Source organism: Macaca nemestrina, chromosome 13, assembly GCF_043159975.1.
Source record: "Macaca nemestrina isolate mMacNem1 chromosome 13, mMacNem.hap1, whole genome shotgun sequence".
NCBI lineage: Eukaryota > Metazoa > Chordata > Mammalia > Primates > Cercopithecidae > Macaca > Macaca nemestrina.
In genome coordinates, this window is record NC_092137.1 from 37336828 (window position 1) to 37354531 (window position 17704).

General features: G+C 36.9%; 1 protein-coding gene across 4 annotated transcripts in view; it reads right to left on the bottom strand.

Annotated features, from left to right (window-relative positions):
• Positions 1–17704, bottom strand: part of LOC105464853 (protein kinase D3) — a 78203-nt gene that overhangs the window by 46052 nt on the left and 14447 nt on the right. For all 4 annotated transcript variants that reach the window (XM_071076532.1, XM_071076535.1, XM_071076534.1 and 1 more), the window contains one exon: positions 466–604. In XM_071076532.1, the coding sequence (XP_070932633.1) occupies positions 466–604 (139 nt within the window). The remainder of the gene's footprint in view (positions 1–465; positions 605–17704) is intronic.

The window sequence follows — 17704 nt, forward strand, 5'->3', positions numbered from 1 at the left end:
AAGTCTCGCTCTGTCCCCAGGCTGGAGTGCAGTGGCACCATTTCAGCTCACTGCAAGCTCCGCCTCCCAGGTTCACGCCATTCTCCTGCCTCAGCCTCCCGAGCAGCTGGGACTACAGGTGCCTGCCACCACGACTGGCTAATTTTTTGCATTTTTTAGTAGAGACGGGGTTTCACAGTGTTAGCCAGGATGGTCTCAATCTCCTGACCTCATAATCTGCCCGCCTCAGCCTCCCAAAGTGCTGGGATTACAGGCGTGAGCCACTGTGCCCGGCCTATTTTTCTTTCTTAATGGTGATATAACATTCCTGAAAGGAAAAATCATATGGTGACCATTATTAGAGATGAAAGAAATTAAGTAACAATAGTACAAAGACCAAATATAATTGAATTGCAGCATTTAGTAGAGAAAATTAGGCTCTTTGGGGGGAAAAAGGCAGTAACATTTAAAAAGCCACTTACTTACCTGAAAGAACCACTTCTACTAGGTCTCCTTCATGTATTTCATCTGCTGAGGTAATCAGCTGCAAAATATTTTCTGAGTTCATGTCATGGCGAAAGAGAAGAATTTTGTCATACATGCCAAAGAATCCACACTCTGGAAACTGAGGGATAATAGTCCCATATCAGTATAACCACAGCTTTCTATTTTTATAAGTAAATGTTTCAATTTTATCAAATAATTGAAAACATAGTGTTTTAACCTAACACTATTTGCTAACCACTCTATTGATACCTAAATGGTGATCCACATACTCAAGCATCCTGGTTAATTTTAAAGTTCAAGAAAAATAGAAAAGTAAATTTACAAATAAATAATCATTAATGATTTTAAAATACTTGTCTCTTACAAATACAGGATTTCTATATTCAGTTAGTGATGGAGAATATAATCTTAAACCTATTGCTACTGTATTCTTAGCCTGAAAGATAAGCAGTCTTTCCAGCGCCTTGAGACATGCTGCTCTAGATATTTCAAAATTCTTCAGTAGATCTCAGAATTATAAATGCTCACTGACTTATTTGGGTTCCTCATAAAATATCCTTTAATAAATGACACCATGTCATCTGCCTGCATCAAATGGTCTGATATGAATCAGTCTCACTAAACTAAATGCATTTGTCACAGAGATGTTGCTGAAGATATCATTTACCTATTTCATATTGTAGCCCTTCTCTGTGAAGACCCACCCATAAAATAACTTAATCTGGTTGATTTTATAACATGAACAATTTGCTCATGTAAATTAACATGTTTTCCTGTTTACTTTGCCCAACGGAAAAAGCACAGTCAAATTTGTAGCCCAATTTTACCATCGGTCTTGGATCTTACGGAATGTGTTTTAGGTGCAAACACTAACCTAGCTTCATCTCATTTTCTGGCCTTAATTTTCTCATTAGAAAACTCCTGTATATACTTCTGAAGAGTTCTCAAAACTTTTTTTTGAGACAGGGTCTTGTTCTGTTGCTCAGGATGAGTACAGTGATGTGATCACAGTTCATCACTGCAGCCTCAAACTCCGAGGCTCAAGTGATCCTCCCACCTCAGCCTCCCAAGTAGCTGGGACCACAGATGCATGCCACCACTGCCAGCTAATTTTTTATGTTTTGTAGAGACAGGGGTCTCCCTGTGTTGCCCAGGCTGGTGTTGAACTTCTAGACTCAAGTGATTCCCCAACCTCAGCCTCCCAAAGTGCTGGGATTAGAGGCATGAGCCACCACAACTGGCCTCTCAAATCTATTTTTTAAAGTTAAATTACAAAAAAAATTAAAAACAATGATTAATTAGAAAGTTACAAGTTTATAGTTTTTTTAACCAGGGTAGAATGGAAAAGTACAGAAATATTTAGAATTTTTGTAATACTATTCTCCTTTTGAGTCACCAATAGTATTTGTAAAACCTCATAGTATGCTTTAACATATATCTAACAGTGTAAGAATTCTCAATTAAAAAGATACAAGTGAAAATACAAAACCAAAAAAATAAATTTTCATTTTAATTTTAAAATTAAAATTTTACTAAATTTTATCAAATTATTAAGTTGGAGAATAAAATATCTTCATAACTTAGTTACAACAATTTGTAAGGACAAAGGACTCCACATTCCATCCTCATTAAAACTCTAAGGCCAGATGTGGTGGCTCATGCCTGTAATCCCGGCACTTTAGAAGGCCAAGGCAGGCAGATCATCTGAGGTCAGGAGTTCGAGACCAGCCTGGACAACATGGTGAAATGCTGTCTCTAATAAAAATACAAAAATTAGCCAGGTGTGGTGGTGCATGTCTGTAGTCCCAGCTACTTGGGAGGCTGAGGCAAGAGAATCACTTGAATCTGGGAGATGGGAGGTTGCTGTGAGCCAAGATTGCACAACTGCACTCCAGCCTGGGTGACAGAATGAGACTCCATCACAAACAAACTCACTCACTCTACTATTTGTATAAATAATACTGATTTCAAAAAGGCAGACTTATTGCATGTCTGGTAAGTGCAAGATACTGGCCCCACGGTTTGTAAAGACAGAACAGTCCTTATCTTCCAGGAACTTACAATCTAGTAGGAAGACAGAAACAAACACAAATATATATAGTATAAGGCAAATAACAAAATTAAAATAAAAAAATTATAGAAGGAGGAGGAATAAAAAATGTTAACTGGGAAGGTGAAGTAGAGGGATTCAGTATGATATTTGAGCAGAACAAAAAAAGAGAAGCAGAGTTTCCACAGGTTGAAAGTGTAAGTATCATCAATGAGAAGTTACAAGGTAAATGGAAGAAGGTAAGTGGAGCCTTGAGACTAAAGAATGAGATGGGGGAAAGTTGGGTATAAAGAGGGCAGAAAAGCACAGGGAACCCCACTGGCGCCACACTAACAGAGAAACCTGTTACTATGTTCAAACTTTGTCACCTACTAACTATAGCACCTATAGCACCTTTTCTAAGGTGCTTAGAAAGGTTGCTTAACTTCTCTAAATCAGTTGTTTATAAAATGGAGGATAATAGGAGTTATAGGCTGGCTTTACAAGGTTCTTATCAAAATTAAATTACTTGATGGCTGTAAAAGTCTCAGCACTGTGATCCATAAATACCAGTGGTTTATATTACTAAGGAATACCTAAGAGGGAGAAGAGACATAGGATTTCAGAGCAAGACAGGAACATGATTAAATCTGTATTTTAAAAAGATAATGCTGACAGCATTGTGTAGAGGAACAGGAACAGGAAGAGACCAGAGAGCAAGATGCTGAAGAAAGGGTGACACTATCAGTCAGAAAAGTATCAGTCTGAATTATACAGCAAGTAAATGGAAAGAGACAGGACATTTCTCTCCAGAAACTATAGCAAGTAAATGGAAAAAGACAAGGGAATTTCTCTCCAGAAACTATCTTCGATAAATCATATGGCTCATCAATACTGTTTTGACCAAACCAGAAGTCCTGAATAACGGTAACTGAAGACCTAAATAATAAACACACTGAGAAGGAAAACAACATTAAAATAATTAATGTATGATTGGAAAAAATAAATATAACCTTCTTAATAAACACATGGCCTAATGAAAAATAATATCAACATGAAGTTGGTATTAAGAGACTTAAAAGCATGTAAAGAAATTACAGTGAGATATTACAAAATATTTAAAATAGACATGTATATTAGAGGCTAGAAAGCTGTTGGTAATGATAAAGAATAAAGTCATTTCAACATGTTTTCATACTATACTCATCTATACAACAGATAGATTATAATAACCAGCCTGTGAAAAAGATTTCTGCTATTCGTGACTATGATTTATAGGTATGTTTGGCAGGGTATTTAGAAATTATGTAAGAGTCCGAAATAAAAACATGAGAAGTCTTGAGACATGTGTATATTAAAGATATACACCTAAAAAGAAATACACCATGAGCACACATTCATTATGAAGAATTATACAGAACAAACAAAAACCAAACTGTTAATGAATATACAAGGATTTACTGTTCCTGATTTTGAAAAATTCAGAAAATAGGTTTTCAAGCAGGAGTGGATCTCTAAACAATGTCTTATTTCTGGCCACACCTCAGAACCACCTGTGGAGCTTAAAACAAAGGATGCTTAGGCTATCATTTCAGGTTTATGGTTAAGCTCCTGGAGAATAGGCGGTGAACACCTGAATTTTAAATTTACTTTTAAAATATTCAATGTATATATTATATATACGCTTTAAAAAATCTACTTTTAAAAACAGTTTAAAATTTATAGAAAATGTAGACAATAGTACAGAGTTCCTGTATACTACCCCATACCCAGTTTCCCCTATTAACATTTTACATTAGTTACATGTTATATTTATTATAATTAATAACCCAATAGCCATACATTATCAATAACTAAGGCTCATACTTTATTCAGATTTCCTTAGTTTTTACCTAATATCCTTTTTCTGTTTAAGAATCCCATCCATACCATATCACCTTTAACTGTTATGTCCCCATAGGCCCCTTTTGGGCTGTGTTAGTTTCTCAGACTTTGATGGATTTTGACATTCTTGGCTGTTTTGAGAAGTACTGGTCAGGTATATTGTCGGATGCCTCTCTACTGGAATTTGTCTGATGTTCTTCTCATTATTACTGGGGTAATGGGTTTTGGGGAGGCAGACCACAGAGGTAAAGTGCCATTCTCACTACATTCTGCCAAGGGCACCTACTATCAACACGACATCACCGCTGATGTTGGTTGAGGCAGTGTTTGTCAGGATTCTCCACTGCAAAGCTACTTTCCCCCAACCTTTTCTATACATACTCTTTGGAAGTAAGTCACTATGAGCAGAGCACTTAAGAAGTGGAAAGGTTTGTCTGTTTCCTTTCCTTGAAGGTGGAGTATCTACACAAATTATTTGAAATTCTTCTAAATGGGAGATTTATCTATTTTCCCCCACTTATTTATTCATCCAATCATTTACATATATATCAATATAGACTCATGGATATTTACTTTATACTTTCAGATACAATATATACTCTTTTAAAATACAATTTTATTTGTTTTTGAATAGGCAATTATTCAAAGTTCAAAAGGCAAAAAAGAGTAGATGGCACACCTACGCCCTAGCTGCCTCATTAACTGTCCTGTAGTCAGCAGTATTGCCAGTTTTCTCAGAATCCTTCTGAAAATACTTTACATATCAAATAAACATGAATATACCTTTCCTTCATTTTACACAAATGGCAGCACGCTATAAACACTGTTCTGCAGCTTGCTTTTTTTTCACTTAGCAATATATTTTAGACATCATTCCATTAACAAAGTTCTTATTCTCTTTTTTTTTTTTTAAAAACAGATGTATAGTTTTCTTTTACCAGTCCCTACTAATGGATTATGGGGTAAGGAATAAAACTAATGCCAAACTGCCTTTGTTAAAATAATCATCCATCTCACTATATAATCTTAACCAAGTTACTTAACCTCAGTTTTTCCATCTGTAAAATAGTGCCTACTTCATAAAATTATCATGACAATACGTTTATATATATATATACACACACACAAAGAACTTAGTGTCCTTTTCAATTTTTTTCATCAATGTTTTACATTTTTCATTGTAGAGATCTTTCACTTCTTTGGTTAAGCTTATTCCTAGGTATTTTATTTATAGCTATTGTAAATGGGATAATTTTCGTGGTTTCTATTTCAGATTGTTCACTGTTGGCATACAGAAATGCTACTGATTTCTGAATGTTGATTTTGTATCCTACATCTTTACTCAATTCATTTATCAGTTCTAATGGTTTGTTGGCAGAGTCTTTAGGTTTTTCTAAATATAAGATCATATCGTCTGCAAAAAAAGATAATCTGACGTCTTCCTTTCCAATTTGGATACCGTCTATTTCTTTCTCTTGTCTAATTGCTCTAGTTAAGAATTTCAGTATCATGCTGAATCAAAGTTGTGAAAGTGGGCATCCTTGTCTTGTTTCAGATCTTAGAGGAAAGGCCTTCAGTTTTTCCGCATTCAGTATGCCAGCTGCATGTTTGTCATATATGGCCCTTACGGTCTTGAGATATATTCCTTCTATACCCAGTTTGTTGACAGTTTTTATTATGCAGTTTTCATTGTGTTGAATTTTACTGAATTTTTTTTTTTTGGCATCTATTGAGATGACCATATGGGTTTTGGTCTTCATTCTGTTGATGTGACATATCATGTTTAATGATTTGTGTATGCTGAACCATCCTTATATTATAGAAGAAAACAATGGGTAAACACTCCAGGACATTAGTCTGGGCAAAGATTCCTTGAGTAAGACCTGAAAAGCACAGCTAGGCAAAACAAAAATGGACAAACGTGATCACATCAAGCTAAAAAGCTGGGCACAGTGGCTCACTGGTAATCCCAGCACTCTGGGAGGCTGAGGCGGTGGAGGCTGAGCTCAGGAGTTCAAGACCAGCCTGGTCAACATGGTGAAACCCATCTCTACTAAACACACACACACACACACACACACACACACACACACACACACACACACACGCTTCTGCAAGGAAATAATTAACAAGTGAAGTGACAACCTAAACAACGGGAGAAAGTATCTGCAAACTATTCAACTGACAAGTGGTTAATAAACAGAATATATAAGGAGCTCAAATGACTCAACGACAACAAAAAAAGAAAATCCAATTTAAAAATAAGCAAAAGATCTAAATAATATATTTCTCAAAAGAAGACATACAAATGCCAAATTGGTACATGAAAAAATACTCAACATTCACTAATCATCAGAGAAATGCAAATCAAAACCACAATGAGATATCATCTCATCTCAAAACAGCTTTTATCAAAAAGAGAAAAAATTAAAGATATTGGTGAGGATGCAAAAAAAGGGGAATACTCATACACTATTGGTGGGAATGTAAATTAGTACAGTCACTATGAAAAAACAGTATGGAGGTTGCTAAAAATAAAACTACCATAGGATCCACCAATCTCGCTGGTAGGCATCTACCCAAAAGAAAATAAATAAAAATATCAGAAAGATACCTGCACTCCCATGGTTACCGCAGCAAAATTCACAATAGCCACAATAGGGAATCAACCTAAGTGTCCATCAATGGATAAATGGATACAGAAAATGTGATACACATACATGGTGGAATATTATTCAGTATAAAAAAAAATGAAATCCTGTAATTTGCAACAACATGGACAGAAGTGAGGAACAACATTTCAGTTGGTGAAATAAGCCAGGCACAGAAAGACAAGTATTGCATGTTCTCACTCGTATGTGAAAAATTAAAAAAAATTTGACCTCGTGGAGACAGAGAGTAGAATGAAGACTACCGGAGGCTCTGAAGGGTAGTGGCTGGGGTGAATAAAGGGGTTGGTTAATGATTATAAAACTACAGTTAGATAGAAAAAATAAGATCTAGTGTTTGGTAGCATGATAGGGAGACTATAGTTAACAACAATTTATTGTATATTTCAAAATAACTAGAAGAGTAGAACTGGAATCTTCCTAACACAAAGAAATGATAAATATTTAAGGTGATAAATATCCCAATTACCCTCATTTGATCATTATACATTGTATGCTTGTATCAAAATATCACATGTACCTCATAAATATGTACAACTATTATTTATCCAGAAAAACAGAAATAAAAGAGATTAGAACTCCTGATAAGCTAAATACACCTTAGTTATTACAATCTCTTGTGAGTATGCGCAATACCCAATGAGTAATCCTATGTACATATCTTTTCCCACTTTTTGAGTATGAATATGAGATAACTTTCTAGGAGATTTGCTGGCTCAAAGACAGTGCATATTTGAAATTGGTAGATACTGCCAAATTGCTCTTTATGGAGGTCAAACCAATGTATTCTTCTGCGAGTAATATACTGAGTATGTACTTGTTTTGCCATGTTTTTATAGTGTATTATCAAACTTGTTGACTTTAGATGAAAAAATGGTATTTTTGTAGTTTTAATTTGCATTTCTTTTATTACAAGAAGTTGAACATTTTTCATATGCTTAAGTGAATCTGTATTTCCTTTTCTGTAAATTAGGAATTCATATCTTTGCTTATTTTTAATGGATTGATCATCTTTAAAACTCTAAATCCAATTATTCCTCAGAATGATTTTCATTATGTGGAGACCTTAGTAAGTCCTGAACAACATATCAAAAACCATAAACAAAAATACTTTATATTCCAAAGTATGTACGTTGAATTTCTCAAAATGATTTGACACCAGTGAAACCTAAGAGAGCTTTTAAGATAATAGCTTCTTGTTCTAAATCAGACTTCAGAAGAACAAAGAACAAAGGAGAAGAGCATTTTTTTTTCTTTCAGTTGTATAATTTGAAAAGGAGCAAATATTTTGGCAAACTAATTAAAACCAATTCTTGATTACATTTTTTGAGTGGGGGTCCCCCTCTGTCACCCACAATGTAGTGGCTTGATCACGGCTCACTGCAACCTCAAACTCCTGTGCTCAAGCAGTCCTTTAGCCTCAGCCTCCCAAAGTGTTGAGATTACAGGCATAAGTCACCTTTCCTGGCCCTTAGTTACATTTGTGACTCTGCTATATCACTAATAGAGTCAAAAGGGGTGGGGACAGAAACCTATACTAATGATGTTGTCTCTATATTCTTCAAAATACAATTCTTGCCCAATAAAATGGTGTATATGTATCCCTTCTAAACATTCTATTCTCCTGAGAGGGAAGAAGTTTGGAAAAGCAGCAGAGGTGATGACGTGTTTAAGTAATTGTCACTGGTTATTATTTAGTTTAGTCCTCTAGGGCAATGATCCTCAGCTGGGATGATTTTGCGCCCAGAAGCTATATGACAATGTCCTGAGACATTTTTGGTTTTCATAACTTGAGCTACTGGCATTCAGTGGGTAGAGCACTGTAGAACACACAAGGCAGCCTCCACAAGAATTATCCCACCCAAAACGTCAATAGTGCTGAAGTTGAGAAATCCTGTTTTAGGGAATAAAAGAGTCAAGAGAATAGAGAGGCTGGGAAATGTAGAAGTAGTTGGCAACCTTTTGAAAACTAGACAAGTCCATAATTCTTTACCTAGCCTACCTCATCCTTGATTAAAAGAAAGAGGAAAATAAAGAAACAGCTAAAGAAACAGCATGGTAGAAGCAAAATAGGCCTTGAATTTGGCCTCTTTCCAACTGCTCCCCCATCCCTCCAGATTTTCTGGATTTGCTTACTACAAACTGTGCCAATGACCCCTCTTGACTGTGCAAAACGAAGTATTTTCCCAGCCCATATGGGAATGTAACAGAATTTCATCACAGTTATTAAATTTTCACCCTCATGCACTCTGCTCACTTCAGATTCTTTGCTTTTGCATTAAAGATTGCTTCAATAATTTTAAAAAATAATCTTATCGTTCTGTAACCATTTTAGACGTTACTTTTTACAGCATTAACTTAACATTTTTAAGTAAAAGGTTCCAACAGTTGCAAACAAAATTATTTTAAGCAACACTTATTTTGAAAGTAATTTAAGGTGAACCATTTCAAGTTCATGTCGTTAAAATGTTGTCAGTAAAATTTTGGCAAGGTAGGAAGCTTCCAAGTTATTTCACTTGGTCAAACATAATTTTTGCACTTTAACAATGGCTTCAGAATTTCACACTATCTGAATGAATAATTTATCACTATGCCCTTTAAAAATTTTTTTTTTTTTTTTAGAGACACGGTCTCACCATATTGCCCAGGCTGGTCTCCTCCTGGACTCAAGCAATCATTCTGACTCAAGCCTCCCAAAGTGCTGATGATAAGAGACAGAAGGCAGAGAAATATTAGGCAGACAGGGGTGGGTCCCGATGAAACCCCACCTTCAAGATGAAAAGCCTGAAACCCGTGGCCCAAAGTGAGAACTTCTATCTCTGTTTGCCTGCTCTCTCCTGACTGGTTCTTTCTGAATTATCTTTTTACCAACTGAATGTTGCCTTTTCCAAAACTAGCTACCGCCTGCCCCCCAGCCCAACTCCCGTCCTGTGCCTATAAAGACCCCAGACTCAGCGAGTAGAGAGAGAGAGAAGCAGCTTGACTGGAGAGTGGTGACTTGACATTGGTGGGACAGCTGGACTTCGGGGAGATGGCCTGACTACGGGGAGGAGCAGTTGGACCTCAGGGGAAGATTACCTGCCTGTCCCGTCCCCTCTTCCACGTCCTACTCTGCTGAGTGCCATTTCCCATCGCTTACAGCCTTCACCATCCTTCAAGTGTCTGGGGGACCTCATTGTTCTTAGATGCCAGACAAGCGCTGGAGACCCAACAAGTGCCGGTACCCCAAAAAAAAGGCTGTCATAGAGGCCCTTTCCCCTTGCTGGCGGAGGGCAGCCACCCCACACAATGAGGCAAGGGGCCCACTGAGCTGGTAACACACTGCTGTCCACAGATGGCAGAGCTAAGAGACTATTATATCTTCTGGGGCCTCTGGGGGGTTTGCAGGCACCCCCACGTGGGTGCCGCTGTGGGGCCTGCACAAAGTCTGCTCCTGCCATCGCTCAAGGCGACTAGCCAGATCCTGCACTCGTTTGCTCACATGTTCCCTCCCAAAGGAGGTTGAGTGTGGCGACTGAGTAAACAGGGCAACCCGTCCCAAGTCCAATGAAGAGGTCGAGAAAAATCCTACATCACTGAGATTACAGGTGTGAGCTGCTGCGCCCAGCCAGTATGTACTTTTTTAAAAAGAAGAATGAAGGTTTTATTCTAAATGCAATGGGAAAGATTGAAGTTTAACATACATTTACTTTTAAAGTGTACTTGATATATAAGTGCACTAATCTTACTTAGAAGCTTGATAGCTTTATAAGCATACACACACCCCACATAACCACCACTCAGGTCAAGATATAGAATATTATCAGCATCCCAAGTTTCTTCAAATGCATTTAAGACATTGAATACCAACATCATTTTAAAAATCAGCATCACAAGTTTCTCCAAATGCATCTGAGACACCGAATAGCAACGTCATTTTAAAATTTGATGCCAAATAAATCTTCACAAGTCTTTTTAAACATAAACTCAATTATAGTAAATAAGCTCCATGAAGAAAAGGATATTCTCTTTTCAGGTTCCTCCTGAATCCCCAAGCACTTTGTACTTAACAGGTACTTACGGGGGGGGGAAAAAAAAGCGTTGACTATTGAGCAACTAATTTAGCACTAATAAATTACACAGAAACAAATCTAATATTAACATCAATTTTAGGAAAATACTTAATTGGAGAGAAGCAGCTCAATGATTCTGTTTCTAAATACAGACATAAGGACTACAGATGAGTCAATCAGAAACTTACTCAACATGGACTTGAATTTATTAACGTTCATCATTAACCTCAACCCAGAATTTTTTGGATATGAAATATCATAAGAGGCCAGGCGTGGTGGCTCACGCCTGTAATCCCAGCACTTTGGGAGGCTGTGGCAGGTGGATCACCTGAGGACAGGAGTTTGAGACCAGCCTGGCCAACATTTTGAAACCCCGTCTCTACTAAAGATACAAAAAAATTAGCTAGGTGTGGTGGCGGGTGCCTGTAATCCCAGCTACTTGGGAGGTTGGGGCAGGAGAATCACTTGAACCTGGGAGGTGGAGGTTACAGCGAGCTGAAATTGCACTACTGTACTCCAGCCTGGGTGAAACAGCAAAACTCCGTCTCAAAAAAAAAAAAAAAATACCAGACGAGTTGCTTCATTTAACACCTGCCTTTCTGATACCAACTAAAGCAATCTTTTTTCATTTTCATTTTTTCTTTTTTTGTTGTTAGTTCTGATTATCTTTAATTCAAACTTTCCGAATTAAAGATCTAGGACCTTCTATTCTAGCCAAGGTCTCATGATGAATAGTGGAATGTAAAAAATTTTTCTTCTTCCAGTTTGAGCCTTCAGATTAGTAGTGGCTGCCTGACATTGATTTTGCCCAGACAAAAAAAGTACGGGTAGAATAAAGAGCAGGGGTAGAATACAGCTGCAACACAGCTATAGTAGAAAGAATGGATAGAAAAAAAACACACACACACAGAATGACGACTGGGTTTTTTTGACAACAAAAGATACAGCTGGGGTTTTCAGTCTACTTTTGCCTAACCTGAAAATTATACCCAATCTGTATCTACAGAGGCAATGCAGTCAAAGAACAGACCAAAATAACTCCTAAATTAGGCTACATAAGCAAACAACCTTCAGGTCTAGTGTCACGTAAATCGTCAAAACTAAAACCAAATGTTTTAAATCAGCTAAAAGCAGGCAACTTGCTTTTGTAAGAATAATTCCAATTTCTGTAAACAGCATTATAACTTAAAATGAATTGCTGTCTGCCAATTCCTTTCTCACTCCCATTATATCTACTATGTTCATTCAACAAATTAACACAGTAGCAGGAGCGTTACAGTGGTATCTTCCAAGCTTCTTAGCAATACGAAAGCAAGGTAGAGAAGCACTATTGAGTGCAGTCAATATGCATCAGAAATTGTGCAAAGCACTTGCTACAGACTCTTAATTTCCTCAAAACTCTTAAAACAAGTAATCCACGCCCTTTAATGAGATAAACACTTTATCTCTATTTTTTATAGTTTTTTTTTTTTTTTTAAATATGTTAAATGCTAAAATCAAAAGGCAAGAGCAAAGCAATGTAAGCATGTTGGCAGGCTACCTAATGGGAGGCTTTGGGACTTCAAGACCACTACAAAACCAGTGATTTTTCCATATGTAAACAGATTTTGAAATCATGAGTATTAATTACTTTTGAGCACTAAGTATGTGCCAGACACTACTGGGGCTTTACATTTAACCACCATTCTTCTTCTATGGAGGTGGACTTTATGACACTAGTTTCACACCTGAGAAAACTGAGGGTCAGAAGTAACTTGAAAAGGGCCTATCATCAGTAGCGGAATAGCAACTACAACCCAGGTGTCTCTCCTTGATTCCAAAACTCTGCTATGGCATAATATACTCTTGTTATCTCTTCCTTGGATTCTTTTTTTTTTTTTTAAAAACATATTACACCAGTAACAGAGTTAATGTAATTTCAAAGTTGAAAATCCAAGCATGAACAATCACTGTAAGATGGGCAAGGCTTCTGGCCTACTCCCTCAGTATCAATTTTCTCCCTTGTAATCATGGTAAGTGGCCTCACAGCTGTGATCTGATGAGGAAATTTCTGTTTGGCTCAATTCCAGTTCTACCTGCTGCTCAGATTTGTCTGCCTTCTGCATTCTCCTGATTCCCAGTCCCATTAGTTCTTCGGGTTTAATCAGTAAAAACACATTCCCTTAAGCTTATAAACCTCTAGAAGGCAGAGATCCTGTTTGTTGTTAATTTTGCTTTATAAAACAATATGAACATATAGGAACTTTATATATATATAGGTTAAAAATTCACATTAACTATATCCATACTCACAATAAAAACTATGCACTGTTAAACAAAAATGGGTTGGGTGTGGTGGCCCACACATGTAATCCCAGCACTCTGGGAAGCCAAGGTGGAGGGATCGCTTGAGTCGAGAGTTCGAGACCAGCCTGGGCAACATGGTGAAACCCCATCTCTACAAAAAATTAAAAAAATTAGCCGATTGTGGTGGCCGGAGTCTGTGGTCCAGCTACTTAGGGAGGGTGAGGTGGGAGGATCAATTGAGCCCAGGTCAATGCTGTAGTGAGCCGTGATCATGCCATTGCACCCCAGCCTGGGTGACAGAGCAAGATCCTGTCTCAAAAAACAAAAACAAAAATGCCCAGGCAAAACTAGAAATCCTGTTTAAGACCTCAAGCTGCAATTCACATTTGTAAGATTTTAATCCAGGAGATAGTCATATTCCCTATTTTACTAAGCCTCTACAATAGTACTAAAAGACAGAGACATTGTAGATTTCTCCAAACTTCAGAAATGCTATTACTCCATCAGTTTAACTCAGGGGTTTTCAACCTCAGCATTATTAACATTTGGGGCCAGATAATGCTTTGTTGTATGGGGCTCTCGATGTGCATCATAGCAACTTCCTTGCCTTCTATCCACTAGATGCTGGAAGCCCCCCTGCTCCAGTTGTGACATCCAAAACCGTCTCCAGACATTGCCAAATGTCCCCGGGGGGTCAAAATCTCGTCAGTTGAAAACCATTTAACTTGATCTTATATATTAAAATCAAATACTGAGACTATAACATTTGCCAGTAGAACAGTCCAAAGTCCTAATCCACATTCTTCTGTGGAATAAGGAAAAAGTTCATTGGTGTCCTCAGGAAATAAATAACTTCAAAAATTTCAGAGCATTCTAGAATAACCCCTGGCCTTTTGCACAATCCTAGGAAAAACAAGCTCTACAAACTATCTGACAATCTACGCTAGTGGGATCAGCTTGGGCACAACTAAGGCACTAGATACATGAAACAAGATGGGAAAGAATACTGATGCTTATCTGCTCATTTCTATCTCTTTTCAGCTCTAATAACCATAAATCATCTCATCACTAAAACTGTATTTCCAGTATGTTTTTAGAAGAGCAGGTATGTGTTCTTTACCAAATGTCTACTAAATGTAAGACATCTCTGAGGATAAAAGATGAATAAGACAGCATTAATCAATGTATCATAAATGTTGTAAGGGTTTCAAAGCTGTGAAAAAAGGAAGCTAAGTTTTGGCTATGCTAACAACAACGACAACAGTAAAAGAAACTCTACCCTATTCCACCCTTGGGGTGTATAATGGAATTGGATGAAATTTGAAGAGGGAACGCTTTTGGTCATATCCAAGTTTCAAGCAAAGCTCAACTATAAATGATCTGATAGAGATATTTTCTTGGGACAAAAACCTCAGTGTATATGTTTTATGATATTCTTGTTAACATTTAATCTAGTTTTTAAATTATAAGCCTTGAATCATTGATTGTTCTCTATTTCCATGAAATTTTACCATACTCTCCCCTACACTGGGAATGCCAATTTCATTTTTCCCCAACTTAACACAATACCTAAACTATATTTTAAAACTGTTTTGAACATCTTCCTGCATGCTTGTTTATTAATTTAATCTTTTTGTAAAACATACTCTCATATCATTTGACCAACTGTTGAGATTACAGTTTTTCTTACCAATACATGAGCTCTATGTAGAAAGAAGACATGAACCTATGTAATACTTGCGGTAACATTTTCCCAATTTTGTTGCTTTTACTTTCACATATGTATACATTTTAATTTTAAATAAAATCTCTAAACTGATCTTTTCGTGTTTTCTTTTACTGACCTGAAAGTGAGCTGCCTGCTGTTCAGAGGTTTGATAGTCAATTCCATTATATACAAATTTTCTTTTGAGTTTCCACATTTAACCTTTAATCACTGAAATTTACCTTGGTGTCATATTTTTCTTTTGAGACGGAGTTTTGCTCTTTCCCCCAGGCTGGAGTGAAGTGGTGCAATCTCAGCTCACTGCAACCTTGGCCACCACCCACCCCCACCTTCTCGCTCCCCACCCCGAGTTCAAGAGATTCTCCTGCCTCAGCCTCCCGAGTAGCTGGGATTATAGGCACCTCCCCCCACACCTGGCTAATTTTTGTATTTTTAGTAGAGACAGGCTTTTGCCATGTTGGCCAGCTGGTCTCGAACTCCTGACCTCAGGTGATCCACCCGCCTCAGCCTCCCAAAGTGCTAGGATCACAGGCATGAGCCACCACGCCCAGCTGGTGTCAGGTATTAAGTGAAGGGCTATGTTAATGTTCCTTCAACTGCTTAAAACTAGTTTTCTAAGCTCTATTTTTTTTTTTTTTTTTGAAAAATGATTCCTTTTAATTTCTCATGACTCCTTTGGCATACCTAAAAGTACCTTGTGCTTATCTACTTCTGTTCAGATAGTATATAACTTCAGTTATTGTAGGTTTATTTTTCTCCTCTTTCTTATTTTTCAGATTTTAAAATTAATGCTCTTGACTATTTTTCCTCCAGATAAACTGTAACACTACCAGAGTAAAAAGAATACCAATAAAAATCTTTAATGGAAAGAAATTTAATTGCAGAAATAAAAATTACATACTATCAGTCTTCCTTTTTCAGGAACATAATAAGACACATTCATTTTACAAGGTCTTTAAAAAAAATTCCAAAAATTTAAATTTTATTTATATTTGGACTTACCCCTTTTTAAAGATAATTATTGCTAAATATTTTAAATCATTTTTTCCTAATGGAGATATTTATGCACTCTTGGTTAGTTTTCCTGTACCTCTTGTGATATCAAAAGAGCTTATACAATTTCATTTAACTGTTCCTATCCCTTTAGAGTTGACTCTATAGGCTCTTTCTAGCAGTTTAATTCTTGGACATGTGTATACAATGCAGGAATATATCAAATAACAGCCTAAGGGCACAGAAATACAGAAAAGCATGCTTACTTACTCACTGCTCAACAATGGTAATTAACTGACTAGTTAAATCAGCTGACCTCAAAATTATAAGATTCTTAAGTCACATATGCAATCACCATTAATCTAAAGAAGCGTATTGGCCAAGTGTGGTGGCGCACACCTGTAATCCCAGCACTTTGGGAGGCCAAGGCTAGCGGATCATGAGGTCAGGAGATCAAGACCCCCCTGGCCAACATGGTGAAACCCTGTCTCTACTAAAAATACAAAAATTAGCTGGGCGTGTTGGTGCATGCCTGTAATCCCAGCTACTCGGGAGGCTGAAGCAGGAGAATCCCTTGAACCAGGGAGTTGGAGGTTGCAGTGAGCCGAGATCGCGCCACTGCATTCCAGCCTGGCGACAGAGCGAGACTCCAACTAAAAAAAAAAAAAAAAAAAGCAGCACATTATGCCCTGAGGATTATACCAAAATATTCTAATATAGAAATCACAGGTTTTCACATGCAGCCCAAGAACAGAAGATAAAATAAATCACATAATTGATACACCATTAACCTCTAATTTTCTGTACCAATAAAAGGAGAATTAGTAAAGCTAACAGAAAACTGTGAGTACCCATTCAGATCAAGGAAGGAATCAGCTGTCTTCTACAGAGTAGAAAATAGGTTTTGACATATCTGTATATTCTATAAAGCACAAATCCAAAAATTAACATAAACTTAGTTGATAACAGTTTTTCAGTCATTTCTAGATCACCACTGGCTAATTCCAATAAATTTTCAAGAGAGAGGGACCTCAAAGTGTAATAGTTCAAGTTTTCTTTTGAGTTTGGAAACCACTAAGATCAGATTAATACATAATAATATTGATAAGTTAGCATATACTGTGTGATTACTATTTGCTAAGTATTGGGCTAAGCATTTTAGAAACATTATTTAATATACATACACAATGGTGAGAGATGAGTGCTATTTTTAACCTCATTTTTCAGATAAGTAATCAAGATTACACAACTAATAAGTGGTAGAAATGAACTCCGGTTTAATCCCAAAACTCGTGGTTTTAACTATAACACTATACTGCTTCATATTAATTCCTTCCTTTATTTATTCAACCAAAGAATATTCGTTGAGCACCTACTGTGGCCATGATATCTGGCATCATAAAGCTTAGTTTTGTAGTGGATACAGTCAAGAAAAGGGACAATTACAACGAGCATTATGAATGTTAAAATACAATGTGTTGGATAGGATGCCAACATCTATACAGAAAAAAAACTGCTGGAGGTCTAAGCAGAGCATGTGGCAATGAAAGGGTGTTCAAGGCTAGTTAAAAGATAGAAC